Below are 13,100 nucleotides of genomic sequence, written 5' to 3' on the forward strand. Positions count from 1 at the left end.
TCTAAATCCTACTTCATCGCTAACTCTTTGTTTGTTTGTTTGTTTGTTTGTTTTTTGGTTTTTCTCCGGTACCGGGAGCCGAACTCACGACCTTGCGCTTGCCAGGCAGGCGCTTTTGCCGCTGAGCTAAATCCCCAGCCCCTTCATCGCTAACTCTTAACTGGTCAGAAAGCAGAAGAAAGAACTAGTTTTCACAGACACTTCTCCCGTCTAACTGACAAAAATTCTCAGTAAAGTGAGGAAAGCCTTCACACTCTTAGACTTATTCCTCTAGCCCTTTCAATTTAACCCCTAATTTCTGATAATTTCATAATCTCTTAGAGGAAAGTTTTATTATTATATCTTCTTCTGGTATTTACCACCTTACCTTGGCCTTTGGATGTTTGTGTGCATTATGCCACACCAACAGATCAAAACAGGAATAAATAATGTTCATTTACTTGTTCAGTTTTCTAATCATAATTAGAGAGCTGAAGAAATAAGCCATGTTAAGATTTAAATATGGAGTATACACAAAGGCCTTGCTATTGAGGGCTTGAGGGCCAATGCAGGAAACCTACAGAGGTGATTGGATCCTGGGGGTGCTAATCTGGAAGAGGATATTCTTGTCCCAATTCTCTCTCTCCTCTCTCTCTCTCTCTCTCTCTCTCTCTTTCTCTGTCTCTCTTTCTCTCTCTCTCTCTTTCTCTCATTCTTCCCCTGTTCTCTGGTTTCTAGCTGACATAGGATGAACAACTTTCCTTTGCCATGGCCTTATGCCAAGATGTTTTTTGCCCTAGTGTCAGTCGACCTTGGACAAAAACCTCTAAAACTATGAAGCAAATGAATCTTTTCTCTTTTGTTTTTCTTAGGTATGTAGCCACCATGATGAAAAACAGAAAAATGGGATCATTGCTGCAACTGTAACTGGCCATGTAGTTCAGAAACTTTTGGAACTGGTTTGTAGGAAGAATTAGGAAAAGTTTAGAAAAGCAATATTAAAGGTTATAATGCTGTAAGTGCAGCTTAATGGGCAATTTTGTTCAGGACTCAGAAGACCAGACATGTACACAGACAGTAAAAGCTGTGCACATGAAGTTCCAGAGAAGAATGAGGACTTCCTTGGAAATCGAACTAGAGACCATCTGCATTATTCTGGAGTATAATTTGTTATATTTTATCTATGTCTAAAACCCCACCTAAGGCTAAGTTTTACATTCACAGATTAACTGACTTGCTGGAGGAAATTTCAAGGGAACAGTTCTTCAAATGATAACATGGATTTTGCTGGCCGCTTTTAGCCAAATTAATTAATGAATTTTCTTTGTGGTGCTGAAGATCAAACCCAGGGTTTAGTGTGCGTTAACCAAGTATTCTGCTACTGGGCTTCACTGATATCCATTATTTTAGCCAGAGTTATAGTGAGGGTCAGGAGCAAAAAGCTGAGCCATAAAATTTGAAAAGCTTGAAGCTTGGCCATGGAAGAAGCACATATAAACTTGGGGCTAAAGGAGGAATAGTTGCTGAAGAGATTAGCACCATCAAAAAGAAACCAAGTACTTTACACCAAGACAATAGGAAAAATGCCATGAAAGCATCTCAGAAATTGTTCAGACCATGGCATGTTCAAGAGTGTAAACTTGTTTGAAAGACTTTGGTTTCAACAATTTTACACATTTTTTGACATCTTTGTTTGGGAGTCTTATTTTCAAATCTTTGTTTTCAAGAAAATAGAGCCCAGAGGTATGCTTTTCAGTCAGGGCCTGACAAGAAAAATGTTTGCTATGTTCAGCCATCCAGGCATGCAGAGACTGCTGCAAGCATGGTCCAAGGAGGGCAGGCTGTTGCTCATACTGGTGGTAGCACCATATGATTGTCCAAGTGGTGCTGATTTTGCAGGCATGCAGAATACAAAACTAATAGGGTCATGGAGGCTTCTACAAAGATTTCAAAGAAAAGCCTAGCCGACTAGGCAGTGTACTTCCAGGGAGCCTCTGAGAAGGTGATGTATGAAGTTGTAAGAGTGACAACAAAGTTGCAACAGAAACCTAAGCAAGTTGGAGACGCCCACAACGAAGAACATCTATTGAGGAAAGCCATAGGCAGCCAGCAGAGCCATGGCCTTAAGAGAGGGGCCATGTGGTTTGCAACTGCCAAGGCCGTAGGGGCAGAGCTGACTGAGCTGTCTGCAGCTTGTAGCTCCTCATCACACTGGAAACTGGATATTGGAAATAAAACTTCAGGATTTAATGCTTTCCCTGCTGGGTTTGGTCTTTGGTTCAATTTCTTCCTTTCCTCTAATTTTTTCCTTTTGGATTGGGAATATTTAACCTTTGATATTGTATCTTGGAGTGTGTAACTTGTTTTTTAATCTTTATACAGGCATACAGCTACATTTAGTTTTCAGTTTCAGAGAAGTCTTTGGACTTGGACTTTTGAGCAGTGTTAGAACTGGTAAGACTTTGGGAACTCTAGAAAATGGACTACATGTATTTCAAATTAGGCGATAGATATAATACTTTGTAGGCCAGGGGTAGAATATCATGGCTTAAGTATGAAATGGTCCCCAAAGATTCATGTACTGAGGGCTTGAGCCCCAGTGCAACAATGTTCAGGGACAGGGCCTCCAAAAGCGATTGATGATGACGGCACTACCCTCATCAACTGATTAATCCATTAGCTCAGTGGGCTATTAGGAGATGGAGTATATTTGGAGGAAGTGCATCACTGGGGCATGTTTTTGAAGGATGTACCTGTTCTCAACTTCTTTTCCTCTCTCTCTTCTCTTGGATCTCAGGAAGTAAGCAGCTTGCTTTAGTCATCATTTCTACCATGATGTTTCTGGCTTGGAGCCCCCAACCATACCATGAAACCTCTGAAACCATGAGATCAAATAAATCTTTTATCTTTTAAGTTTTTCCTTTGTTTAGATATTGGTCCCAGCAATGGAAAAGTGATTAAAAAGCCATTACGTGTTCATTTGTTTTTTGTGATATCAGCAGTTGAACCTAGGGCTTTCACACTGAGCTACACATCCAGCCTGTTTTACTTTCTTGAGACAGGATTTCACTAAGCCACTACATCTTCCAGACTGGGCTTGAACTTTCAGTACTTCTGCCTTAGCCATACTAGCTGTGAAGGGAGAAGGGAAGGTCAGAGGTACTGGAAGCATCTTTCAAGATCAGCCCTGGATTGCCTTACTGAAGGTGTGGAAGTGGTGTGTGAAATGGAGAAGGATGGGAGGTTAGGAGCTGGAGAAGTAGTGGAAATGAGGACTTGTATCAATAGAAGAAAGAAGATTAAAGAATTTGAACTTTAAGGACAATTTTTCTCTTTTCTTATACTTATTTCTAACCAAATCCTAACTTCAGTCAAGCATTATTTCAATGAACAGTTCTTCTACTCTGGCTTCATACACATCTCAAACATTTCCAGGAGCCACCAAGACAGGTACTGTTTATTGCTAACACCTCCTTGATTTCCTAGTATATCTTTACCTGCTGGAAGAGTGGTGAGTAGATCTGAGACTGGATGCATCCAAATCCATGCTTTTGCAATCAACAGTTACATATGTCTGCAGAGGACAAAGGAATGAATAGGGTGATGCCAGATTTGTTCAGCTTTTAGAAAAGTCCTTAAATTTCTTCTCTGGGTCACCCGGGACTGGAATCAGCATGTAGCTATGGTTCTGGTCTTCCTTGATCCAACACCAAAGACCAGGGAGGGTGAAGGCATGTCTTTTATTTCTATGTTTCCCATATCATTTGACAGCTGCCTTCTTTTCCCTAAATCTGTAGCCCCACACAGTGAAGTGGGCTCAAAGCTGGAAGCCATTGCTCCTGCCAGGAAAGGAAGCTACTTGCAACCATCATGATTTATTCTTTTCCTAGTCTTCCTTCAATAGTTAGAATATTACACTTCACTTATCAGTGCTTTTTTGACATGTCTCCAAGTTTTCTTTTGACATAATAGCATGATACTTCTTTCCTAAATGAGGCACCTGTTTGTAGTAATACATTCATAGATTAAAGAATTAGATTCAGATAAAGCCTGCATTTCTAACATATGGGCTGGATTAGCAGGTGGATCTCTTAATATTCATGTTCCTTGTTTTACATTACTCAGTTATATTACCTTTAAAGTTAATGAGGGATAAAAAGTCTGGAGGATTCATAGCAATCAACAAAGTGGCCAGAGCAGAATTATAAAATGTAGATACATTAGTTTGCTTAGACTGAAATAATAAAATGTAAGATTGAGAGGCTTAAACAAAAGACACTGTGTCAGCTTTCTATTGCAGGGATAAAAATAACAATTTAAATAAGAAAAGGTTCATGTTAGCTCATGTTTCAGAGGGTTTAGTCAATGGTTAGCTGGTTTTATTACTTTTAGGCTTGTGGTTGGGTGGAAAATATTATAGCAGAAAGATAAGCTCCAGAGGAAATCTGCTCACATCACAGCAGTCAGGAAGCAGAAAGAGGCAGAGAGGAAATAGCCAGATATATTCCCCAAAGTTATGCCCCAATGTTCCATGAGGTTACTAGGCCCTGCCTCCCATTTCTGTCACTTCCCAATGTCATCAGATTGTGATTATAGATTAATCCACTACTGACATTAGAGCCTTCTTCATCCAAATATTTCCTCAAAGGCCATCAGCAACATACCTTTGACCCTATGAACATTTTGGGAGACATATCCTGTCCAAGACATAGCAGATACTCGACACAAATATGGAGGTTAGAAGTCCAAGATTAAGATTCTGACAGATTTGATTTCTGGTGAGATCTTGTTTTCCGACTTTCAGGTATCTGCCTTTAAGCTTTCAGGTATCTGCCTTCAAACTACGCCCTCAGCTGGCCTTTCTTTTTTACACACAGGGAGAGACAGAGTAGGAGGGAGGGAAAGGGAGAGGGAGAAAGAAGAAGGGAAGAAATAGTGAGAGTGAGAGAGAGAGAGAGAGTGAGAGAAAGAGAGAACATATCTTTCTCTTAATATACGGCCACTGGTCCTGTTGCATTAAGTTCCCAACCTTATAACTTTACCTCCTAACTTACAATTTTACCTCTCTGTCTCAAAATATAGTCCCATAGGAGTAAGTACTTCAGCATATGAATGGAGGGCACATTCAGTCTCTAGTAATTGCTATATATTATAATACATTAGTTTTTGAATGTTAAAGGTTGAAAGACAGTGATAACAGCGGTAGTGCAGTGAATATTATGAAAAGAATTTTATACAAAATCTTATTCCTTCTTTCTCAGTGTGTGGGACAATCACCTTGAAATGCAAAAACTACTGAAAAGCAGGAAGATGAGTTTTCAAAATAAATGTGTTAAACTGTTATGCTGCTGCACTTCCATGTCCACTCACTGAAATACAATGGTACCCTTCATTTTCTGTCAGACAGGTATCTAAACAGGTCAGAAAATCAGAAGAATTAAATTGGTTTTAAATCTCATAACCCAGTTTTGAAAGAAAAATTACTCATACTACTGACCAGCAACACTTCAAGTAAATTTCAAAAGGCCAAAATGATAGATATGAACATGAAGATGACAGAGATCTGAGAACTACCTGACAAAATATTCTGAAGCAGCTGTTAACTTCTGTTCATTAGTCTAGGATACAGCAAGATAAGCAGCCACACTTGGGGTAAGGGAAGGCAGGTAAGCTACAACAGATTGTGCCAATTGCCTGAAACTATCCAGAAACCTACATGACCAACCTCCTCACTGTGGTTTAACAAAAGAACGCTGTGTTCATGTCCCTCTCCTTGATAAAAAATTGCCCTGTGATGGGCTTTCTGATATGAACAGATATTTTCTAAGATGAAACCTAAGGATTATTTAAAACTAGAAACATTCTATTTTTGTCATTGGTTTTAAGTTGCTTGATGCATAGTAAGCACAGTTGTATTCTCGTTTTAAGAGAAACCAGTGCTTCTTTTCGTTTATTTGTCATTCTTGTCTTACTATGAATGATTTTATTAATCATGTTTAAAGTTTGTTACAATGTCCATTTTGCGGGGAGAAAGAGTGTGTGTAAAAGGTTTTGCCATCTCATTTTAATATGTGGTGGTTACCATTAATTTTTGATAAATAAAACCTATCATCATACGAAAATTCAACAAATAGTAACAGATATATTCGAAACAAGTAAAAACAAATAGTCTCAGGAAAAGACATGAGAAGATAAAGAAGACATAAGACATAAAGGAAGAACACATAAAGAACCAAGAAGAAACTTTCAAACTGGAAAAAAGAATAAGTAAAATGTAAAACCTAATAGATGGACTCAACATTGGAATGGAGAAAATAAAGGAAAGAGTAAATGAATTTAAAATATAGATACTAATCAATCTGAACAACAAAAATAAATAGACAGCCTTTCCAAGATGTGCAGTTTCACTTGGTACCTATGGAAGTATAGCAAAAGGTCTAATATTAATGTAATCAGAGTCCCAGAAAGAGAGAGAAAGGAAAGACAAGGTTAAAAAAGTGTGGAAAGAAATAAAGGACTAAAATTCCCCAAATCTGGTAAAAGTTATAAACCTATTAATTTAAGAAGCTTAAGAAGCTGCGAGTAGGATAAGGCCCAAGAAGTCACGACCAAGACATATCACAACTAAAATTATGAAAACTAAATATTACAAAAAGGTTTCAGAAACAGCAAGAAGGACCATCTGAAAACATTGAGAAGAAAGAAACAGTAATAGAAAGAGTAAGAATATGGAAAAATACAATAGATTTTTCCTCTTTTAAGTTTTCTGAATTGTTTTTTGCAGTTCAAGATAAAACTATAACACTAATGTGGACTTAAATATACATGAAGGCAGTTTTAAAGACAATTATATTTGGAGAAGATTAAAGGGACATAAAAGGTGAGACTTTCATACTTCACTCAGGCTGGTAAACACTGACACCATTAGATTGTGAAGAGTTGTATAAGTAATACCTACAGAAGTCCTTGGAAAAGAGACACAAAGATACACACGTATAAAATTGTTGACAAATTCAAATAGAATTCTAAAAAAATTCTCACATAGCTCACAGTGAGGTAGAGAAAATAAATCAGAGAAATTAATGAAAGAACAAACAGAAAACCAAAAAATTGCAGGCTGGAATTCTAACATATTTAATAATGACATTAAATATATATGGTCTGAACAAACCATTCAAAAAACAGAAATCAGCAATATGTAGTAAAAACAAATAAACCAACCATAACCCAAAGGTATGCTATGTTGTCTATAAGTATCTCTCTCTCTCTCTCTCTCTCTCTGAAAAGACATGTCATGCAAACACTGATCAAAGGTAAAAGTCATAAACCTATTAATTTAATAGGTTTATTATATTTTTCCATATTCTTACTCTTTCTATTACTGTTTCTTTCTTCTCCGTGTTTTCAGATGGTCCTTCTTGGTGTTTCTGAAATCTTTTTGTAATATTTAGTTTTCATAAGTTTAGTTGTGATATGTCTTGGTCATGACTTCTTGGGCCTTATCCTATTTGCAGCTTCTTAAGCTTCTTAAATTAACAGGTTTATGACTTTTACCAGAATTGGTTATGTTATTATGAGTAAACTTTAAAACAAGGAACTTATTTCAGATACAGGGGGATAAGATATTTTTAATGATAAGAGTCAATGTGCCAAGAGTACATCCTAGTCCCTATTTACTATGCAAAACACTATGATATATGTGGAGCAAAAACTGATAGAAGGGAAAGAAGTAAACAAATCCACAATTACATGTAAATCCCCCCTCTCAATAGTTAATAGAATAATTACACAGAAATCCAGTAGGGATAGAGAGGAGCACAACCACACTCTCAACCAATAGGATCGAGTCAATGGTTATAGAACCCTGCAGCCAACAACAGAATGCATATTGTTTTCAAATGTTGTTGGAGCACATATGAACTAGATCATATTTTTGGCCATAAAAGTAACTTCAACAAATTTAAAAGATCTGTAATCATACAGAGTGTGTTCTCTAACCACCATAGAGTCAAACTACAAAAACACTTGAAAACTAAATAAAAATAACCCATAAGTCAAATATATATTGAGCTGTGTGAAAATATAAAAGCAACATATAAAATTTGTGGAACACAGCTAAAGCAAGAGGGAAATATTTTTACACTAGATACTTAAAACAAGAAGAAGTGGCCCTCAAACCTGCAACAAGAAGTACCATTATGAATTAACACAATTTATTCAATATGAAATTTTGAATATCCCTATATTATTAACAAATTTTAATTTATAATTTAAACACTCTTAAAAAAGAAATCTTTAGGTCTAGATGGATTCTTCAGAAAAATCCACCAAAGTTTTAAATAAGAATACACAAATTCAGTACAAGTTCATCCAAAAAATGAGTACCCAATTCATACTATGAAGTTATTATTCCCTGAGTACTAAAACAGGAAAAGAAAAAACAGTACAAAAAGAGAAAACATTACAGATTAACATTCCTTATGAAGATAAACATGGGAGCCCATAAAAGTCATAGCTAGCAGAATTCAGCAATATAGGAACAGAATTACACACTAGGACCAAGTGGATTTCACCTTAGATATTCAAGGTTCATTCAATAGTCAATGATTAGTTAATGTAATCCCCCATATTCACAGGCTAAAGATGAAAAATCATGTGATCAGGTCATTAATGCACAAAAGCATGTGACAAAATTTAACGACACTGACAAAAAACAATAAAAGAGAACTTCCTCAAGTTCATAAAGAAAATCCATAACTAACATTATACTCAATAGTGAAAGAGCGTGGGATGCTTCCCCCAAGATAGGGGCAAGAGAAGGTCAGTTCTCACCAGTGCCATTTATGTAGTGGATTCTCGAGCCGTTGTGAAAAGGCAAAAAATAACAGAAAACATACATATCAGAAAGGAAGAAGTAAAACTGCCCCTCTCCTCAGAGGACAGGATTATCTATGTAGAATATTCCAAGAAATCTACCAAAAATTCTTTCTCATTCTAAATCGAATGTAAAATTCTTTACTCATTCTAAATCGAGTGTATCAAGACTATCAATTCAAAACTAATGTAAAAGTCAAATCACATTTCTAAATATTAGTAGTGCACACATGTGACCAAAAATAAGAAATATACTATTTACAAGTGAAATACTTAGGTATTACCTAATATATTTAGATATACCAAAAAATACTTAGGTGGGCATCTAACAAAATATGTACAGGACTTATATGTGAAAACTGTAAAATGTCATTGAAAGTTAAACATATGAAGAGAAATATGCTCAAGACAGCAAGGTTTTCTGTAGATATAGACAAGCTTGCTGTAAAATGTATATGCATAAGCAGGCACAGGAAGTAGGAAAAATGACTCTACTCCATTTTGAGATTTATTACTGTATGTAGTTACAGTAATTAAGACCATGGAAGGAAGTTAGATATATCTATTTCAAGGAACAGAATAGAGAGCTCAAAATTCAAAATGTAAAACCATAGTCCATTTTAGAAAAAGACATTAGACAAAAGTTTTAGACAGGGTTTGGTGAAGAATTACTGTAGTAAACACTGGAAATACAATTAATGAAAGAAAAAATTGACAAACAAGGCAATCAAAATTAAAAACTTTGTTCTGTGAAAGATACTGTCAGGAAGATAACAAGCTACAGTCTAGCAGAAAATATTTACAAGTTACTTCACAAAGGACTTGTATCTAGAATATAAAAGGAATTCTCATCCAAACAGCAAGTAAAACAATTTAATTAAAAAATGGACAAAACAGTTGGGTAGACATTTCACCAAAGAAGATACTATACTAAGATAACAAATAAGCTCATAGAATTTTCAATATCACAAGTCGTTAGGAAACTACAAATTAATATCTCAGTGAGATATCACTACCTATGTATTAGAACAGCAAAAACAAACAAACATGACTATATCAAATTCTAGAAATTATGTGTACAAAATGAATTTCTCGTGCATCACTAGTACAAATGTAAGATTGTACATTTACTCTGGAAACAACTTTGACAATGTATAAAAATTAAATCCACACATCACTGACTCAGCAATCAAAGTTCTTGGTATTTTCCATAGAAATGAAAACTGTATCAACATAAAAATCAGTATTTGATTCTTCCTGTAGCTTTATCTGTAAAAAAGCTCAAGACTGGTAACAGGCAAAATTTCCAATAAGTGAAAGGATAAATAAACTGTGGTACATGGTCAGCAAAAAAGAGGAGCAGCTATTAATATATACTACATCCACAGTAAACTTAAAGTGGGTTCAAATCACGGACAGCTTACACACATGACTGTATTTGTATAATCTTCTGATAAAGTTACAGAGCTGTGTAACAGAAGGCCCAGTGATTGCTAGGGGCCAGACAGGGTGGAGGAGGCATCCAGGTTGGGTCAAAAGGAGCCTGCAGGCTAGAAATTTTTAAGGTGATGAGGGTTCTGCAGATGGCTTTTGGTAGCGGCTGCATGAATCAGTTCTTGGGTTAAGCAGACACACAGAACTGTGCACAAACGTTGTATCTGTTAAATGTCTGGTTTCACGCTGTACCATAATTAAAATGTAATCAGTGGGTAAACTCAGTGAAGGGTACAGGGGATTGTCTATACTATCATTGCATCTCCTTGTCTTCTGCAATTATTTTTAATACACAAAATAACTTCAAATAAACCCTGCTGTGGCTGACATTTGAGAGGGGAAACCTCGAGCGCACAGAGAAACAATCCTCTATCTAAGCATGACCTGGTGCTGAGGAGTCCGCTGCGCACTCAGGATGTGTTTCTGGGGCCGCGGGAGCCGGTGGGGGCGGCGCCCGCTGAGGTAGGGGAGAGGGCGGCGTGTGCGGCTCGGCCCCACCCTCTCCGCGCCCAGCGCAGCCAGCGCGCACCGCGAGTCTGGAAATCCAGAGCCAGAGTCACCGCCGGGTCCTCGCCGGCGCTCAGCTCTCGGATACTCCGGACCAGAACTGGGGAAGAACTTTGTTTTTATTGAGCCGAGAACATTTTTGGACAATGGGTTGAGTCTCACGCACTGGTCCCCAGCTCTTTAGTGTGGGTTTGATCAGCGCGCTGCCGTCCTCCTCCCGAACCTCCTGGGGTGCCGCCCAGAGCCCCCAGCCCCCGTGCACGAACCTCGAGGGTGACCCGGCGGTAGCGGGCGGTGCCCGCGCCCCGGGAGCGCACGGCATGCAGGCGCTCAACATCACCCCTGAGCAGTTCTCGCGGCTGCTGAGGGACCACAACCTGACGCGGGAGCAGTTCATCGCCTTGTACAGGCTGCGGCCGCTCGTCTACACCCCGGAGCTGCCCGCGCGCGCCAAGCTGGCCTTCGTGCTCACCGGGGTGCTCATTTTCGTCCTGGCGCTTTTTGGCAACGCGCTGGTGGTCTATGTGGTGACCCGCAGCAAGGCGATGCGCACGGTCACCAACATCTTCATCTGCTCCTTGGCGCTCAGCGACCTGATGATCACCTTCTTCTGCATCCCGGTCACGGTGCTGCAGAACATCTCGGACAACTGGCTGGGGGGTGAGTCCGCGCCCCCTGCCTCTCCAGACGCCCCTAGCCTTCCAGGGGTCCCCACTGCACACATACCACGTTCTTCTGACCTCCCCGCACTGCTGTCGCTGTCAGATCAATCCCTTCTCCGTTCTGGGAACTTCTCCACTTGGGCTCGCTTGGAAATAAGTGTTTTCTTTTTGGCCACTTCTGGTTTGGTACAGCGTTACTTCCTCGCAGTTTAGAAATGCAGGTTGGGGTAAAGTTTCAGAAAGGTCCAGAGCGGTCACACTGCTGTTTATGGCAGCTCCTTTTTCCTTAATTGCCAGTACTTTTCTATTTTTAAATTAAAAATTTAAAAATTTAAGTTAAAATATTTCAAATAATTCTTTTAAAAGTTAAAAATTAGATAGTCTCATTTTCTGTCAACCACCAGGCTGCCTGTTCAGTTATTTGTGTGGCTTCCACACAATGTCTTTTATGTATTAGCAAGTAATTATATGTTGAAAATACAGATATGTATTTGTGGGAAAAATATCTTGGACTAGTCCTTCTTTGTGAAAATGGAGACATGCAAGGAGAAGGAACACAGAAAACAGACGCCTTCCTGATTGGAAAGGAAAGATGAAATTCTCCTCCTGAGAGCTGGGCAGAAATGGCAGAGAGACCTTGGGAGCCACTGAGGTAGGGACAGTGAGTGGAGGCTGGAAAGTAGACATTGGAACTTCTAGTCTCCACAGAAAGGCACAAATAGAGTGTTGTCACTGTTTAAGGTACCCCTAGGGAGGAAGTAAGGGTGGTACCCCCATTGTTATGAACGAGTGTAGGTACCCTTGCGGCCAATATCAAAATTCTGAGGAAATGATTGGAAATATAAGAGAAATGGACCATTGTACCTTCCAGCTGTGCCATTTCTGCCTCTTTGCTGTTCCTTCCAAAATCACAGAGGATATCCTTCATCCCACCATTGCCAAGTGGGACTCTTGGGCTGAAGATATAGCTCAGCGGCACGTGTCTACCGGGCAAGCGTGAGATCCCGAGTTTGGTTCCCGGTAGGAAAAAAAAAAAAAAAAGCCCACAAAATAAGTGGAACTCTTCAGTTCCTTCTGCTGGCATGGCTTTTTTCTATTAATTTACACTGAATACTGTTAATGGGTCTCATGGCTAAATTCTGGACACACATCTCATCCATGTGTTTCTAAAAATGTATTTCCAAAAAAACCCCACACAAGTGGAATATCTAGTGTTGATTTGAAAGTGAGACATAAAGTGGAAAGTCATAAATTAATTTATAGATTAGAAACTTTCTTGCAGTTAGGAATAATTGCATTTGGACATTTTAAAGTTGTCCAGTACAACTAACTCCATCAAATTAAGGGGAGGATTCTGGATCCTTATACAGAACTTGGTTTTTGATAAAAGGACACAAGACGGTGCTGGAGATATAGCTCAGTGGGAATCAAAAAGGCTTGCCTAGCATAAGTGAGGTCCTGTGCTAAATGCTAAATCCCCAATAAGACACACACACATACACAGGCACAGGTTTTATAATTTTTAAGAGTTTCTAAAAGGCTGATTTACGAGGTGTGTGAGTATTGCTGGATGATTATAGCTCT

General features: G+C 38.6%; 1 protein-coding gene across 1 annotated transcript in view; it reads left to right on the forward strand.

The window, feature by feature from the left end:
* Nucleotides 1-10,914: 10,914 nt before the first annotated feature.
* Nucleotides 10,915-13,100, forward strand: part of Qrfpr (pyroglutamylated RFamide peptide receptor) — a 52,032-nt gene continuing 49,846 nt past the window's right edge. Inside the window, exon 1 of the mRNA XM_005386788.1 lies at nucleotides 10,915-11,514. Within this exon, the coding sequence (XP_005386845.1) occupies nucleotides 11,175-11,514 (340 nt within the window). The 5' untranslated portion in view covers nucleotides 10,915-11,174. The remainder of the gene's footprint in view (nucleotides 11,515-13,100) is intronic.

Source organism: Chinchilla lanigera, unplaced genomic scaffold, assembly GCF_000276665.1.
Source record: "Chinchilla lanigera isolate Chin_1 unplaced genomic scaffold, ChiLan1.0 scaffold00027, whole genome shotgun sequence".
Classification (NCBI taxonomy): domain Eukaryota; kingdom Metazoa; phylum Chordata; class Mammalia; order Rodentia; family Chinchillidae; genus Chinchilla; species Chinchilla lanigera.